The sequence below is a fragment of the Schistocerca cancellata genome, chromosome 1 (genome assembly GCF_023864275.1).
Source record: "Schistocerca cancellata isolate TAMUIC-IGC-003103 chromosome 1, iqSchCanc2.1, whole genome shotgun sequence".
NCBI classification, from domain to species: Eukaryota; Metazoa; Arthropoda; class Insecta; order Orthoptera; family Acrididae; genus Schistocerca; species Schistocerca cancellata.
In genome coordinates this window covers 1208124034-1208143219 of record NC_064626.1, presented here as the reverse complement: position 1 = coordinate 1208143219, position 19186 = coordinate 1208124034, and the positions used below count along the sequence as shown (strand labels likewise).

The window sequence follows — 19186 nt, the reverse complement described above, 5'->3', positions numbered from 1 at the left end:
GTTACACAGATAGCTTAATATGTTACTTAGCTCAGAATCACATTCTTTAATTAACTTTGTTGATATTTCATCATACCCACTAGATGTTTTTGATTTTAAAGATTTTATGATGGACATTATTTCTGTTGGGGTAGTGAGGGTCAAATTCATATTTTGGAAGTTACTTGAAATGTCTGGTCTAAGGTAATCCATAGCAGCATCTACCGAACCTGACAACCCCATCTTTTCAGTAACAGTTATAAAATGTTTGTTAAAAAGTTCTGCAACACTATACACATCTGTCACCAATGCATCATTTACTCTTAATGCTATTTGTTCCTCTTCATGTCTGGTTCTACCGGTCTCCTCCTTCACTATATCCCATATTGTCTTTATTTTGTTATCTGATATGACTATCTTTTCCTTGTAATATATTTGCTTTGACATCCGTATTACAGTCTTTAATATTTTGCAATATTTCTTATAATGTGCTATAGCATCAACATTGGAAATGTTTCGGATTGACAGATACAGTTTTCTTTTTGTTTTACAAGATACCCCTATTCCTCGAGTAATCCATGGCTTCTTTGTAGACTTTGCTCTAACCTTGGTAAGTTTTGGGGGAAAGCAGTGTTCGAATAAGGTAAGCACTTTATTAGCAAAAATGTTATATTTTTCATTCATGCCATGAGCACTGTAAACATCAGTCCAGTGAATGTCTCTGAGGAGTGTCCTAAAATAATCAATTTTTGGCTTACTGATTACCCTCTTGAGCTCAGATTTCACAGATTTTATATCCTGTTCAGTATTAACATTTAACAGAAGGAACTGCATGTCATGGTCTGAGAGGCCATTGACTATTGGTTTTGTAATATAATTTTGTTCATTTGACTTTTCTATAAAGATATTATCAATGGCTGTTTGTGAGCAAGTGGCTATCCTAGTGGGGAACTTTACTGTGGGAATTAAGTTGAATGATAGTGTTACTAACTCAAATAAGTTCTTATTGGGAGAGTCTTTAAGGAAATCTACATTGAAATCACCAGCAACCACTATTTCTTTGTTCTTGGTTCTTAAATGGGCCAGTACAGCTTCAAGGTGGTTTACAAACAGATTAAAGTTACCTGCAGGTGCTCGATATACACTTAATATTATGAAAGATTTTTTGTGAAAATCTAATTCTGTTGCACATGCTTCCATATGCTGTTCTAGGCAAAATTTATGAATGTCTATGTCCTTAAATTTATGACAGTTCCTGATGAATGTGGCAACTCCTCCTTTCTCCATTTCTGATCTACAAAAGTGAGATGCTAACCTAAACCCTGTAACACTTAAAAGTTCTATACCAGTGGTCACATGATGTTCGGAGAGGCAGATTATGTCAGCTGGGTTTGAAGACTCTAATTCATCTATGCAGATAGTTAATTCATTAATTTTATTTCTCAGTCCTCGAATATTTTGATGCAATAAAGATAGCTGACATTTCACATTGACTGAGTTAAAATTGGGTGGAGTTAAAATATCTGCTGACAGTTGAAAATTCTTAACCAATGGCTGTTTATGTTGATGTAATAAGCTGGAATTATGTTTTTTGATTTCTTCCTCAAACTGAAGGTTTGTCTCAGTTCTAACCTCTCTTAAAATTTGTTTTCTTTCTGTCCTCCCTACCCTAAAAAAGGGTCTTTTCTGAATCCTATAACCACTGGTATTTTACCACTCATGACAGTGCCTCCCCCCTTTAACTTTCCTGCTATTTCCCCAGCCAATTTACCCTTCCCCTTCCTGTTGAGGTGAAGGCCATGCCTAGTATAATCCCACCTACTGATAGAATCAACATGAACCACACCAATGTGTGACCCTGCACCCAACATGAGCAGCCGTTCCAGCTCCAAATTAACTCTCTTGACAGAAGAGTTCAAATGAGGTCGGTCATGGCGCCCACGAACAGATACAAACTCAACATTGGTATGCCTCGATGCTGATGCAATCTTTGCCAGGTCACCCTCTATAGGGTGAAGCGAAATTCGCGCACTCTGTCTTTGTAGCGCGACTCCTCAAATGCCAGCAATAAAAAAATGTCTCTCACAAAATTTCATCTGGAAAGTACATCTGGCAGAAAAAGGATATTAAAGAGTGGCAATCTGGCAACACTGTAACCACATGGATGGCAACTACCTCTGTCAGCACATACTAGTTGTGCTGTACAGTTGGTGCAGTAGATAGAGTTTTGAGTTAGCATGCAGGAGGTCGAGGGTTCAATCCTGGGTTGGGCTGCATTTTTTTTATTTGCTAATTTCGTTCTGACATTTCATACTGTAATATACACCATTTCTTAGGTCACATATATCCTAAATGTACAACATTTTGTAACGGTGAACATAACAAGTACGTGGTTAGACAAATACAAAACAGACAGTTGAAAAAATGATCCATCATAGGACAGAATAACTACAAAAACAATATCAATTTCGAGATGCTAAAGATGATAGCACAGTACAATAACACAACATCTACTGTTCATTTATACTACATGTTATATGAGCACTCAGATGCACATTAGCAACCAGTGACAATAATAATGTCCATATTAATGTCTGCATAACCTTCACAACAGAATACTTTGTCTTCAGAACAACAGAAGCTCAAAGCAACCTCCCTGCATGTCCAAACATTGCGCAACTCGCTGATTCATGCAGCTCTGGATGCAGCAAAGCATCGTCCTCAGTAAAAAGAGCAGCATGACCACACGCTACCAGTTCTTTCACATTTGTCGGTGGAGTAGAGTACACATGCTCCTTCAAGTGTCCCCACAGGAAGAAATCCAGGGGATTTAGGTCAGGTGAATGCGGTGGGCATACAACTGGACCTCCACAACCGAGCCATTTGCCTGGAAATATTCTGTCCAAATACTATCGCACATTAATTCGAGAGTGTGGAGGTTTACAATGAGAAAATTCGATATGTGTGCCCATGTACATTACAGTCTGTCATGGGTGCGTTACTCTGCTCGCAACTAGTCCCTGTCTGGTGGACAGTGCATACAGCATAAACATACCGTCAGTCCAGAGCACTGTTCTACATAATGCGCATTACCTCTCTGACATATTGTTCTGCATGGTTCATCCTGACACAGCTAACTGTGAAATGTTCCGTTTTGAATTACACTGTTTCCCTAATGGTTATGGACGTGATGTTTCCACAATCCCATCAATAGAATAATAATAATAATAATAACAATAATGCATTGAGATATGTAGTAAACAGCTTGCAGTTACCAGACTCAATGTTGGAAGGCATAGTTAATGGGACTATGGTGATAACACATACAAATAGTAACTGAGTTTGCACATTATTTTCAAAGCAAATTGCTAGTAACGTAACGTAAAGCCTTAATGAAATGTAATGGACCTGAATGAGGCAAGAATAATAGTTAGTACTAATCTATGGGACCATTGGAGGAAGGTACAAAGCAAACAGATTTTTCATCTAGTAGATGAAGTGGCACGAATAAATTCACACCGACAACATGGAAAGGGCATCTTTCAAAACCGACCAGTCTTCCATTCCTAAGAATGTAAGTGCAAATGCTTTCTAGGGGACCTACTGCAATCGCTGTTGATGATTAAGATGCCAGATACCGTACAACCGGGACTAAGGCTCAGGAGGCGGCTACACGGGGAGCAAGGGCTGTGTGGCGTGGACTAGGCGGATTTTTAGGTTAGACAGTCTTGGGGAAGATCAAAAAGGGCTCCAGTCTCAAAGGGTACAGGGCAAAGAAACAACAAGAATCGAACAAGCAACAGTCGGTATTGTAGTTGTAAATTGTCGTAGCTGTATTGGAAAAGTACCAGAGCTTCAAGCGCTGAAACTGAAATCGTTTTAGGAACAGAAAGCTGGCTAAAGCCAGAGATAAATTCTGCTGAAATTTGCACAGAGACGCAAACCATGTTCAGAAAGGGTAGATTAAATAAAGTAGGTGGTGGTGTGTTTGTGTCTGTTGGTAGTAGTTTATCTTGTAGTGAAGTTGAAATAGATAGTTCCTGTGAATTACTATGGGCAGAGGTTATACTCAACAGCCATACCAAAATAATAATTGGCTCCTTCTACTGACCCCCCGACTCAGATGATATAATAGCTAACGGTTCAAAGAAAACTTGAATCTCATTACAAATAAGTGCCCCATTCATACAGTTATAATTGGTGGAGACTTCAATCTACCCTCGACTTGTTGTCGAAAATACATGTTCAAAGCCGGTGGTAGACAGAAAACATCTTCCGAAATTGTACTAAATGCTTTGTCTGAGAATTACTTTGAACAATTGGTTCATGAACCCACACAAATTGTAAATGGTTGCGAAAACACACTTGACCTCTTAGCCACAAATAATCCTGATCTAATAGAGTGTGTCATGATGGATACAGGGATTAGTGAACACAAGGTCATTGTAGTGAGGCTCAAAACCGTATCAACCAAAACCACTAACAATAAATGCAAAATATATTTATTTAAAACAGCAGATAAAAATTCACTTGATGCCTTCCTAAGAGAGAATCTCCATTCCTTCCAAGCTAATTATGTAAGTGTAGACCAGATATGGCTCAAATTCGGAGATACAGTATCGACAGCAATAGATAGATTCATACAGAATAAGTTAATAAGAGACGGGACTGATCCACCATGCCACACAAAACACATCAGAACACTGTTCCAGAAACAACGAAAAAAGCATGCCAAATTCAGAAGAATGCAAAATCCCCAAGACTGGCTAAGTTTAACGGAAGCTCAAAATTTAGTGCAGACGTCAATGCAAGATGCTTTTAATACTTTCCACAATGAATATGGTAGAAGACCCAAAGAAATTCGGGTCATATGTAAAGTACACCAGTGGCAAAAAACTGTCAATACTATCACTGCATGATAGCGATGGAAATGTTACCAATGATGGTGCCACTAAAGCAGAGTTACTAAATACAGTTTTCCTTAATTCCTTCATGAAAGAAGACGAAGTAAATATTCCAGAATTCGAAACCAGAACAGCTGTTAAAATGAGTGACATAAAAGTAGATACCTTAGGGGTTGCACAACAGCTCAAATCACTTAAGAAAGACAAGTCTTCTGGTCCACATGGTATACCAGTCAGGTTCCTTTCAGAGTATGCAGACACAATAGCGTCTTTCTTAGCAACCATATACAACTGCTCACTTGACGAAAGGTCTGTTCCTAAAGACTGGAAAGTAGCACAGGTCACACCAATATTCAAGAAGGGAAATAGGAGTAATCCATTGAATTACAGACCCATATCACTGACCTCAATTTGCAGTAGGAGTTTGGAGCATATACTGTACTCGAACATTATGAATCACCTTCAAGAAAATGACTCATTGATATATAACCAAAACGGATTCAGAAAATTTCATTCTTGTGCAACACTGCTAGCTCTTTATTCCCATGAAGCAAAGAGTGCTGTCGACAAGGGATCTCAGATCAATTCCATATTCCTAGATTTCCAGTTCCTCACAAGTGACTATTAATCAAATTGCGATGCATATGGAGTCTCAGTTGTGTGACTGGATTCATGATTTCCTCTCAGAGAGATCACAGTTTGTAGTGATAGAGGGTAAATCATCCAATAGACCAAAAGTAATATCTGGTATTCCGCAAGGTAGTGTCATAGGTCCTCTGCTGTTCCTGATGTACATAAATGATCTAGGCGATAATCTGAGCAGCCCCCTTAGATTGTTTGCAGATGACGCTGTAATTTACCGTCTAGTAAAATCAACAGACAATCAATTCCAATTACAAAATGATCTAGAGAGAATTTCTGTATGGTGTGAAAAATGGCAATTGGCACCAAACAAAGAAAAGTGCAAGGTCATCTACATGGGTACTAAAAGAAATCCGATAACTTTTGGGTATATGATAAACCGCACAAATCTAAGGGCTGTCAATTCGAACAAATGCCTAGGAATTACAACTACGAGCAACTTAAATTGGAAAGACCACATAGATAATACTGTGGGGAAGGTGAAACAAAGACTACGCTTTGTTGGCAGAACACTTAGAAGATGCGACAAACCCACTAAAGAGACAGCCTACATTACACTTGTCCGTCTTCTGCTGGAATATTGCTGCACATTGTGGGATCCTTACCAGGTAGGATGACGGAGGACATCGAAAAAGCGCAAATAAGGGCAACTCATTTCGTGTTATCATGCAATAGGGGTGAGAGTGTCACTGATATGATAAGCGAATTGGGGTGGCAGTCACTGAAACAAAGACAGTTTTCTTTGCAGAGAGATCTATTTACGAAATTTCAATCACCAATTTTCTCTGCTGAATGCAAAAATTTTTTTGTTGACGGCCACCGACATATGGAGAAATGATCATCATAATAAAATAAGAGAAATCAGAGCTCAAATGGAAAGATTTAGGTGTTCCTTTTTCCCACACACCATTCGAGAGTGGAATGGTAGAGAAGTAGTATGAAAATGGTTCAACGAACCCTCTGCTAGGCACTTAAGTGTGAATTGCAGAGTAACCATGTAGATCTAGATGTAGATTTACCAAATAAAAAACAAATTCATCAACTCAGGATCGAACCATCGACCTCCTGCTTGCTAACACAAAACTCTAGCCATTGCACTAGTTGTACAGCACACCTAATATGTGCTGACAGAGGTAGTTACCATACATGTGGTTACAGTGTTGACAGATTGCCACGCTTTAACATCCTTTTTCTGCTGGATGTACTCGCTGTACGAAATTTTGTGAGAGACATTTTTTTATTGCTGGCATGTCAGGAGTTGCTCTGATCGTGGATGATGCTGTTGTGTAGAGAGGAGTTTCAATGCTGGAGGACTGTGGTGAAATGCAGGAAGACCTGCAGAGGATTAATGCTTGGTGCAGGGAGTAGCAACTGACCCTCAGCATAAACAAATATAATGTACTGGGTACACATACACATAAACACCCAATATGTTATGACTACACAACTGCAAAACAATCACTGGAAGTATTACTTTCATAAAATATCCACGAGTTCAGATGTGGAGTGATTTGCAATGGAACAACCACATAAAATTGATCAAAGGTATGGCAGAAGCTAGACTAAGATTTATTGGAAGAATTCTCAGGAAGTCCATCAACAAAGAAAGTAGCTCGAATGTTGCTCGTCAGCCTGGAATTTGCAGTAGATAGGATTGATAGAGGAAATGCAGAAGACCCAAAGAAGAGCATCACATTTGATTACAGGTACTATTAATAAGCATGAAAGAAACACAGAGATGTTCAGTCAACTCCAGTGGCAGACACTGCAAGAGAGGCATTCTATGTCAGGATGTGGTTTAATGTTACAATTCAGAGAGAGTATGTTCTGGGACCAGTCAATCAATATATTGCTTCCCTCTAGATATATCTCCTGAAAAGGCCGTAAGCACCAAATCAGAGAGATTTGAGCATGCACGCATGCTTTCTATGAACTATTCGTGACTGGAACAGGAAAAGTGGAAAATGATACTGGTACAAAACATACCCTCCACCACACTCCATCAGTGTCTTGCTGAGTGTAGATGTAGACATAGTTGTAGAGCACTGTTTGGTGTGGTATGATCCACACTCCGTGTAAGCCACAGAAAGCGGCTGGGAGTCCATGTCTGGATAAGATTCAGAAATATTTTGTAAAGCCACCTCCAGGCAATTAGAGCACAAACAGACAGAGCTAATCCATTGGCTGCAAGTCCAAATGGCAAAAGTTCATAACCATAAGCAGTCATGTGTACTGATTGGTTAGGTCATTAAAAATGCAGACCAAACTGATACTCACTGGCCAGTCATTCCCAAATGTAACAGATAATTCTCCATTTTTTCATATCACTGAGATAGCGCACCTGTATACAGGAGTATGGTGGTTCAGTTCCACCCTCTAGCCATTCAGATTTAGGTCTCAAGTAGGTTACCTGAATTTTTTGAAGGAAATTCTGGGATGCTTCTTAAAAATGACATGGTAAATTTCCTTCCCCAAAACAAATTTGTTCTCTGTCTCCAGTGACATTATTGATGGGATGTTAAACCTTAATCTTCCTTTTATTTCTTAATGAGAATCCCAAGTTCACAATTCTTATGAAACTACAAGTAGGAGTGATTTTCATACAATATCCTATATAAGCCAAAAATAATGATAAATGAAAAGGTCATGCTCGTATATCCATCAGACACTTATCAGAAGAAAATTCATGATTTAACACAGCAAAATTACATCAGTCTTTGTATATGCATTTTTGATTTCCACTGATTTATCAGCAATAGTTACATTTACCATAAAAGAGCCAAAAAGAGAAAAATAGGAGAATACTTTATCAACAGACCAAAATATTCAACAAGTTGAAAGGATATAATTAATGTGAACGAATTCTTACGAGGAATGTTAACACTCTCAGGAAGTTCACCAGCTTCTTTTAGCTCTTGGAGTTCTCGAACATCGATCAAATAAATTTGTTTCGCTTTTGTAAGTTTTACAATATCATCATATGAAAGATGGTGATCTGGACCAATTTCTGTGGGCATTTTGAGATCTTGACTGTCCTCCTGGATGTGAACTTCCTGAAATGAAAATATTACCATTAATACCTTATTATTGTCAGGGGCAGTAAAAATATGTTTCTTACTACCTTCTTTTGTTTCTTTACTCTTTTCTCCAACACTTTCTTTCACAGTATTAGCTTTCATCTGAGATTTTTGAAAATCAATTATATTCAATAGGGAGAGACCATTCACATGTGTATCTATAGTACTCATGTATGCTATATAAATGTTTTATTTCTAAGAATATAATAGGGAAACATTCCACGTGGGAAAAATATATCTAAAAACAAAGATGATGTGACTTACCAAACGAAAGTGCTGGCAGGTCGATAGACACACAAACAAACACAAACATACACACAAAATTCAAGCTTTCGCAACAAACGGTTGCTTATCTCTGCCTATGTAGATCAACACCTTCAACCCATTACATGCAGTCTCCCATCCTTCATCAAAGACACCAACCACTTTCTTGAACGCCTGGAATCCTTACCCAGTCTGCTACCTGCGGAAACCATCCTTGTAACCATTGATGCCACTTCCTTATACACAAATATTCCGCACGTCCAGGGCCTTGCTGCGATGGAGCACTTCCTTTCACGCCGATCACCTGCCACCCTACCTAAAACCTCTTTCCTCATTACCTAGCCAGCTTCATCCTGACCCACAACTTCTACACTTTCGAAGGCCAGACATACCAACAATTAAAGGGAACAGCCATGGGTACCAGGATGCCCCCTCATACGCCAACCTATTCATGGGTCGCTTAGAGGAAGCCTTCTTGGTTACCCAGGCCTGCCAACCCAAAGTTTGGTACAGATTTATTGATGACATTTTCATGATCTGGACTAACAGTGAAGAAGAACTCCAGAATTTCCTCTCCAACCTGAGCTCCTTTGGTTCCATCAGATTCACCTGGTCCTACTCCAAATCCCATGCCACTTTCCTTGACGTTGACCTCCACCTGTCCAATGGCCAGCTTCACACGCCCGTCCACATCAAACCCACCAACAAGCAACAGTGCCTCCATTATGACAGCTGCCACCCATTCCACATCAAACGGTCCCTTCCCTACAGCCTAGGTCTTCATGGCAAACGAATCTGCTCCAGTCCGGAATCCCTGAACCATTACACCAACTACCTGAAAACAGCTTTTGCATCCTGCAACTACCCTCCCGACCTGGTACAGAAGCAAATAATCAGAGCCACTTCCTCATCTCCTCAAACCCAGAACCTCCCACAGAAGAACCCCAAAAGTGCCCCACTTGTGACAGGATACTTTCCGGGACTGGATCAGATTCTGAATGTGGCTCTCCAGCAGGGATACGACTTCCTCAAATCCTGCCCTGAAATGAGATCCATCCTTCATGAAATCCTCCCCACTCCACCAAGAGTGTCTTTCCGCCGTCCACCTAACCTTCGTAACCTCTTAGTTCATCCCTATGAAATCCCCAAACCACCTTCCCTACCCTCTGGCTCCTACCCTTGTAACCGCCCCCGTGTAAAACCTGTCCCATGCACCCTCCCACCACCACCTACTCCAGTCCTGTAACCCGGAAGGAGTACGCGATCAAAGGCAGAGCCACGTGTGAAAGCACCCACGTGATTTACCAACTGACCTGCTACACTGTGAAGCTTTCTATGTGGGAATGACCAGCAACAAACTGTCCATTCACATGAATGGACACAGGCAGACAGTGTTTGTTGGTAATGAGGATCACTCTGTGGCTAAACATGCCTTGGCACACGGCCAGCACATCTTGGCACAGTGTTACACCGTCCGGGTTATCTGGATACTTCCCACTAACACCAACCTGTCAGAACTCCAGAGATGGGAACTTGCCCTTCAGTATATCTTCTCTTCTCATTATCCGCCAGGCCTCAATCTCCGCTAATTTCTAATTTCAATTTGCCGCCGCTCATACCTCACTTGTCTTTCAACAACATCTTTGCCTCTGTACTTCTGCCTCAACTGACATCTCTGCCCAAACTCTTTGCCTTTACAAATGTCTGCTTGTGTCTGTGTATGTTCGGATGGATATGTGTGTGTGCGCAAGTGTATACCTGTCCTTTTTTCCCCCTAAGGTAATTCTTTCCGCTCCCGGGATTGGAATGACTCCTTACCCTCTCCCTTAAAACCCACATCCTTTCGTCTTTCCCTCTCCTTCCCTCTTTCCTGATGAAGCAACCGTTTGTTGCGAAAGCTTGAATTTTGTGTGTATGTTTGTGTTTGTTTGTGTCTATTGACCTGCCAGCACTTTCATTTGGTAAGTCACATCATCTTTGTTTTTAGATATATTTTATTTCTAAAAGTTCTTTATAATCAACAGCTGAAAAGTAGTCATGTGTTAGACCTTTTATTCCATATTATTCGTCTGCTGAAATCAAGGTTGGAATATCAGCAATATTGGGGAAAGGATAGATTGCTCTCATTGTAAAGATGACCCGCTGAGTTGCAGACAGAATTCTGGCTGGAGCTGCTGGCGGCAGTGGTCATGTGTGCCTGAGATATTCTTGCATGTTTGGATGTGTTTGTGTGTGTGTGTGTGTTTTTCTTTGCTGAAGAAGGCTTTGGACGAACTAACTCTCATGCATGTATGTTATTTACAATACCACACTAGTTTTATAATTCTTCAAGCTCATTGAATTTTTCGAGCAGTATTTACAACATGTATTTATAAATATGGTTGTTTCTTTGTTTAATAATCGTTGTATAATAATAATAATAATAATAATAATAATAATAATAACTGTGTATGGAATTACATGTGCAATGTTTAAGAAAAATATTTCAAAACATGACAGTTCATTTGTGATTTATATGGTTGTTCAATAATTGTTACAAAGCAGTTAAGCTTTTTATCTTGTAATATAACAACCAAAGTTAAAAAAGCCCTTGGGCAAATTTCACAACTGGTGTTCTTTATGTCCTGACGTTGTGTAGAGTTCATTCCATATGGTACTACTATGTTCATTCAGCTACAATAGGTTCCATAGTTCTACCTAAATCAAGAGTTCAGAAGTACTTATAATCAGTTATCATCACCCATTTGCATTCACTGGAGCATTTCTGACACTTTATTAACAGTATGTGCATTATGCATTGCAATATAAGTAGGGTCTTCAAAAAGTAAGTTACACATGATGTCCTCTACTATGACCATTTCGAAACAAGAATGGCTCAGTGTCAGAAGAGAGTATATGTTCTAGATTCCCTGCAGACACAGTTCTGCTGTGGTAATGATAACAGATGCATCACCATGTGCAGCTGAAATAGCATGGCAACTGGGAACATACTTCAAAGTTCAGTACATGGGGCAGTATGATTCCTGTTGGCAAAAGGTCCAGATTACACAAAATTTCACCATGAAATTCTGGCAGTGTATGGACGAAATGCAAAGTTGCATTCAGCTGGAATGAAATTTTGCCAACAATTTGACAAACACACAGAAGTGGCTGATGCTAATCGGGAAGTCCAGACCTTGCACTATGTGATTTCCATCTTTTCGGTAAGCTGAAATAACACCTGGGAAAGATATTATCAAGTAATGAACAGTTCTCAAATGGTTCTATGACAAAGGTGCAGATTTCCGCCATTGACGAAATGAACAATAGGTAAAATGCTATGACTGTTGATACAGAAAGGAAGTGCCTATCTTGAACAATACTGTCATGTGCCTGTATCATTCTAAGGTGTTATGCAGCATACAATAAAAGTTACTTGGCCTGCCATAATAATGTGTAACTTACTTTTAAAGTTCTCATACATCTAGCTGCTAGTTTATTTTGCTACTAGTACTAATCCAGTATGCACTGTCACGTCATCTTCAATAATGGTAAATTTCATAGTGTACATTAATATTTGTGAAAACTGTTAAAATTTGTTTATATTTAAATAACTATTTGTGCAGTCTGTCCAAAATTGTTAGGGTAAAAATTATGCAGATAATAGAGGATGCCTAGTTATATTCTTTGAGATTAAGAACTTATAATCCAGAAAGAATATTGTTTTTTATTGACATAATCAACTTGTTCCTTCCAGCAACATCTTAATCTCATTGCAATGGTTCAAGTGAGTATTGCTAGTCTCAATGCATTCACTATAATGATGTAAAATATTTTGCTACACTCTCCAAACCCTGCTGTTATCTGTTGTACAAGGAGACAGTCATCTAGATCCTATTAACCAGCTTATCTTCGTTTTTTACTGGGGCTTCATAAAACAACACTGTGCAACCACATTTCATAACTGATGGGGGAGGAGGTTGGGGAAAAGTTACAGCCTCTTAAAAAAATCTCTGGATGGTAGCACCCAGTAAAATACCTTGCCTAGTTTTACAAGTGCAGCTGTATCAACAGTCTCATAGTGGGGAAGGACTGCGACTTCCAACAGCAGTGTGTGCCAAAGAAACTCATCAAGCAATGTCTGTACTCCATGGTAGGGATGACTATCAAGATGATGAAGAAATTGAAGAAATGTATGATGAGATAAAAGAAATTATCCAGGTAGTGAAGGGAAACGAAAATTTAATAGTCATGGGTGACTGGAATTCAACAGTAGGAAAAGGGAGAGAAGGAAACATAGTAGGTGAATATGGCTTGGGGCTAAGAAATGAAAGAGGAAGCCGTCTGGTAGAATTTTGCACAGAGCATAACTTAATCATAGCTAACACTTGGTTCAAGAATCATAAAAGAAGGTTGTATACATGGAAGAATCCTGGAGACACTAAAAGGTACCAGACAGATTATATAATGGTAAGACAGAGATTTAGGAACCAGGTTTTAAATTGTAGGACATTTCCAGGGGCAGATGTGGACTCTGGCCACAATCTATTGGTTATGAACTGTAGATTAAAACTGAAGAAATTGCAAAAAGGTGGGAATTAAAGGAGATGGGACCTGGATAAACTGACTAAACCAGAGGTTGTACAGAGTTTCAGGGACAGCATAAGGGAACAATTGACAGGAATGGTGGAAAGAAATACAGTAGAAGAAGAATGGGTAGCTCTGAGGGATGAAGTAGTGAAGGCAGCAGAGGATCAAGTAGGTAAAAAGACAAGGGCTAGTAGAAATCCTTGGGTAACAGAAGAAATATTGAATTTAATTGATGAAAGGAGAAAATATAAAAATGCAGTAAATGAAGCAGGAAAAAGGAATACAAACGTCTCAAAAATGAGATTGACAGGAAGTGCAAAATGGCTAAGCAGGGATGGCTAGAGGACAAATGTAAGGATGTAGAGGCTTATCTCACTAGGGGTAAGATAGATACTGCCTACAGGAAAATTAAAGAGACCTTTAGAGAAAAGAGAGCACTTGTATGAATATCAAGAGCTCAGATGGAAACCCAGTTCTAAGCAAAGAGGGGAAAGCGGAACGGTGGAAGGAGTATATAGAGGGTCTATACAAGGGCGATGTACTTGAGGACAATATTATGGAAATGGAAGAGGATGTAGATGAAGATGAAATGGGAGATATGATACTGTGTGAAGAGTTTGACAGAGCACTGAAAGACCTGAGTCGAAACAAGGCCCCGGGAGTAGACAATATTCCATTAGAACTACTGACGGCCTTGGGAGAGCCAGTCATGACAAAACTCTACCATCTGGTGAGCAAGATGTATGAGACAGGCAAAATACCCTCAGACTTCAAGAAGAATATAATAATTCCAATCCCAAAGAAAGCAGGTGTTGACAGATGTGAAAATTACCGAACTATCAGTTTAATAAGCCACAGCTGCAAAATAGTAACGCGAATTATTTACAGAGGAATGGAAAAACTGGTAGAAGCCGACCTCGGGGAAGATCAGTTTGTATTCCGTAGAAATGTTGGAACACGTGAGGCAATACTGACCTTACGACTTACCTTAGAAGAAAGATTAAGGAAAGGCAAACCTACGTTTCTAGCATTTGTAGACTTAGAGAAAGCTTTTGACAATGTTGACCGGAATACTCTCTTTCAAATTCTAAAGGTGGCAGGAGTAAATACAGGGAGCGAAAGGCTATTTACAATTTGTACAGAAACCAGATGGCAGTTATAAGAGTCGAGGGACATGAAAGGGAAGCAGTGGTTGGGAAGGGAGTGAGACAGGGTTGTAGCATCTCTCCGATGTTATTCAATCTGTATATTGAGCAAGCAGTAAAGGAAACAAAAGAAAAATTTCGAGTAGGTATTAAAATCCAGGGAGAAGAAATAAAAACTTTGAGGTTCGCCGATGACATTGTAATTCTGTCAGAGACAGCAAAGGACTTGGAAGAGCAGTTGAACGGAATGGACAGTGTCTTGAAAGGAGGGTGTAAGGTGAACATCAACAAAAGTAAAATGAGGATAATGGAATGTAGTCGAATTAAGTCAGGTGATGCTGTGGGAATTAGATTAGGAAATTAGACACTTAAAGTAGTAAAGGAGTTTTGCTATTTGGGGAGCAAAATAACTGATGATGGTCGAAGTAGAGAGGATATAAAATGTAGACTGGCAATGGCTAGGAAAGCCTTTCTGAAGAAGAGAAATTTGTTAACATTGAGTATAGATTTAAGTGTCAGGAAGTCATTTCTGAAAGTATTTGTATGGAGTGTAGCCATGTATGGAAGTGAAACATGGGCAATAAATAGTTTGGACAAAAAGAGAATAGAAGCTTTCGAAATGTGGTGCTACAGAAGAATGTTGAAGATTAGGTGGGTAGATCACATAACTAATGAGGAGGTTTTGAATAGGATTGGGGAGAAGAGAAGTTTGTGGCACAACTTGACTAGAAGAAGGGATCAGTTGGTAGGACATGTCCTGAGGCATCAAGGGATCACAAATTTAGCATTGGAGGGCAGCGTGGAGGGTAAAAATCATAGAGGGAGACCAAGTGATGAATACACTAAACAGATTCAGAAGGATGTAGGTTGCAGTAGGTACTGGGAGATGAAGGAGCTTGCACAGGATAGAGTAGCATGGAGAGCTGCATCAAACCAGTCTCAGGACTGAAGACCACAACAACAACATCATTAGTGGGTTCCTGAACTACCTGTTCTCAGTAGTTTTCACTTAGTTATCAACAAAGATAGACCTCTCCTTACCACAATGATGACACATTAAGTTGCAGACAGATACAGTTAAAAGATACTTATACATAAGCTTTCATCCACAGCTTTCTTCAGTTAATGAAAACACACTCCATTCATTCACACAAGCAAGCTCACCTTATGCCTACATTACTGCCATCTCTGGCAGCTCAGGCCAGAAAGCGACTATCACAGTGGATGGAAGCAGCAATCCAGAGGTACAAGGAAGGGGAAGGGATAGCAGTGGCAGCGAGTGCAGGGTCTAGCATGCCAATAGGCACAGCATCAGGAGGAAAATGAAGTGACAAACAAGAAAAGGATATCTTGTCATGCTCACAAGTTACAAAACTGTTGTTATCCCATTTGATTGAAGGATAGTTAAAGTCTTCTCCAATGATGACAGTATGATTGTGGAACTTCATCCTGGAGAACTGAAGTTTTCTGCAAAATTTTCAGTTACTTTTGGGACGAGTCTCATGGTCGACAGAAAGCCACAAGTTTATGACCAGCATTGGTGCTGAGTCTTCCACAAACTCTTCTATGCAACTTCAACTTCTAGCTTAGTGGATTTCTTGCCTACTGTGACAAATACAGCACCTCCATTTCCTATTAGCCTATTCTTTCTTTATACACTTAAATGTACTCCAAAAGTTTCACTGCTGTCAGTTTTGGATTTTAGCCATTTCTCTGTATCTAGTACTACATGAGCTCCACTGCTCTTTTGGGATCCTTTAGACCCTGTGACCCTGCAGAGATAGCTCTGGCAGTTTATCACTAGGATTTTAATCATTTCATCTGTGGAGGCATCTTCTTTTGGTCTTGCATGAATATTTCTGGGTCTCTTTGATGAGTAGTGCACCCCTGACCCATTTAGGAGAGCCCTACAATTTCCAAGCCTATGGTGTAAGCCCAGGAAATCACAGCCTAGCTTGTCACAGAACCTGCAAAGTCTCCAATTCAAGCCTTCTACCTGGCTCAGAACCAGTGCTATGGACAATGCTTTAGACTGTGAGCTTTGTTGAATCTTCAAGAGCAAGGCTGCTTTTCTCAACCCGCTATGCCAATCACTGGAATGATACCCAGGTGACAGGCATCATTCATTCCCTCGTGTGCCACAATCTGCCATCGATTGTCGAACCAGCCTCTTCAATATGTTGAATAAGGCATCAAGGCATGCACACAGTGTGTGCAAGGTGATCCTTCCCATCCCTCGCTGCCATTTCCCCTAAGAGGTACCTATATGTGCCACATGTTTGAATTGCAGACCCTGTCCCACCAATCAAAACTTGCTTCCCCTGACAGGCCACAGCAGGCTTCTGAACAAGTGAAATACCTTTCATTGGCTCAGATTCAATTCCAGTAGAGCACAGCACCTCAATTTTTTTTTTTGGGGGGGGGGGGGGGGGGAGGTGGGGTTGATTTAATACCTCAAGTTCTCCTTAGTGCCTGCCTCCCCTGTACAGGGATCCTTGACCTATCACTGACACACTACTCACAGTCAAGTGGATGAATAATGACAGATCTTGTACATTCTACATTCTTCCTCAGAGGAGAGAATGCTTGAGAGGACAGTACTTGAGGTACCTTTGGTATATCTGATACAAAACGCCCAGCACACACACACACACACACACACACACACACACACAAAGCAACTTCCAATCACTCAGTAGCAGTCGGACTGATTTCCAGCTGCTTACCAACAGCAACTAACTCATACCGTGCCTGACAAAGCATTCAAAATGGGGCTACATTCTGACTGGTGCAATGTTTATCTGAACATTAAATAATAAACTTTAAATTAGCCTTGCTTGTATTACATTAATTTCAGGTACTGTTACACTACAGCAATTGCAAGCTCCCTTTAAGATGTGAAGTGGCAACACCCAGAAAATAATTTGTATAAATAATGATAGGAAAACTTGTGATAAAAATACAGTGAAGCGCCTATTTTACATTTTTGTGTGGTCCAAACTTAAAAAACGCAAAACTGAGGAAAATATAGAATCATGGAAGCTGTTAAAAACCTCTAAAATATGAGCAAAAACAAATGTAATTGGCATAAATGATTAAAAATTGCTATCCTCTCCAATACTTTGTATAAAATCTGTCTAACAGAAGAAAATTAAATGTGTAATACAATGTTTATACAATAATTTGTGGTAATGAATTTCATCTGTTCTTAGGAAAACACAGATGTGTAACAGCACGTAAAAACTTCTAAAAAAATTGAAATTGGTATCCGGGTACAAGATAATCGAGCTGTTTTCCGACGTGCTACAACCGAAAATTATATGTTCAACTGCTTAATGACATACTTTGTCACCACTACGGTTATTGTTTAATGCTTTTCTTATGAGCCATGCTTCGTACGCTCACCACTGTTAAAGTGTTATTTTAGGCTCAATGAGAGGAACAGAGACTTGAAAAAATGAATTTACTTCCCCAATAAATGTTACAAGCTTATTAGAAGTCAGTGCAGTGACTTTCTGTACATTGTGTAAAATGTAAATTTGAAAGAAGGCTCAGGTGCTACAGTTTCACTTCATGTCCTGTATCACTGCTGCCAGTCTTTATGATCTACAGTGTGTGGTGTGTGCAGGGGAAAATATATACACGAATAGTGTATGTAGTTGTTGCAACTGTATCATGTCAATCTGAACAGGAATCCTGTATCACTGCTGCCAGTCTTTATGATCTACAGTGTGTGGTGTGTGCAGGGGAAAATATATACACGAATAGTGTATGTAGTTGTTGCAACTGTATCATGTCAATCTGAACAGGAAAGTCTTTAAAATCTGCTACTGCAAAACCCTTGTTCTATTTCTGGGTGAAATCTCTGTCGTAGCACATCATCTGCACAAAAAGTATATTTTCAGCACTTCACAAAATGCTTTCATCCCTACCAGCACTCCAATCGCTCCCCCTCTCCACACATCCAGTAGGTGAGCTCATTTTAGATATGAGTTAGTGTGGTATGGTGGCTGTACTGGCTGCTGGGTGACTTAACAATCTGCCAACCAATAAGAATTCACTAGCCAGAAATGGGCAATGTTTCTTCTATTATGACTGAGCATATTCTTCGAGACTCAGTGTTTTTATTTAAAAGGTTGACAACTGATATTGTTGTTGAATACAGAACATAAGAAATACATGCAAAAAGATGAGACTGAGTTACAAGTTGGACAAGGAAAGATGCCGGCTGGGCCCCTTCCTCACGTATTAGCTCAGTCCAGAACACTTTGCGTTGACTGTCTTGTTTTTTCCGTTACCACTGCAACCTAGCAGTACTTGTATCATAACTGCTGGGTGAAGCTAAATGTTGCAAGTTGTTTATCAATATTGATCATGAATTATATCATCATTTAACATCTCCCCTTCCACAATGGCCTAAAATATTCCCATAACTCTGCCACCACCCATGGTGCAAACCATTTGTCTTTTGTGCCTTTATAACTTGTTCAGTCAAATCAAATGTCAATAGGAAGAGATGAAGTCAAGTGAGATGTCGAGTAAAAACTTACAATCAAGGTAAAGCTTACTAGGAAGAAATATAAAATCGAGGAACTTTTAACATTTA

At 39.6% G+C, this 19186-nt stretch overlaps 1 protein-coding gene across 2 annotated transcripts in view; it reads right to left on the bottom strand.

The window, feature by feature from the left end:
• LOC126094687 (rhodanese domain-containing protein CG4456-like) overlaps positions 1 to 19186 on the bottom strand; it is an 83720-nt gene that overhangs the window by 43713 nt on the left and 20821 nt on the right. For both annotated transcript variants that reach the window (XM_049909213.1, XM_049909221.1), the window contains exon 2: positions 8395 to 8578. In XM_049909213.1, coding sequence (XP_049765170.1) covers positions 8395 to 8542 — 148 coding nt within the window. In that variant the 5' untranslated portion in view covers positions 8543 to 8578. The remainder of the gene's footprint in view (positions 1 to 8394; positions 8579 to 19186) is intronic.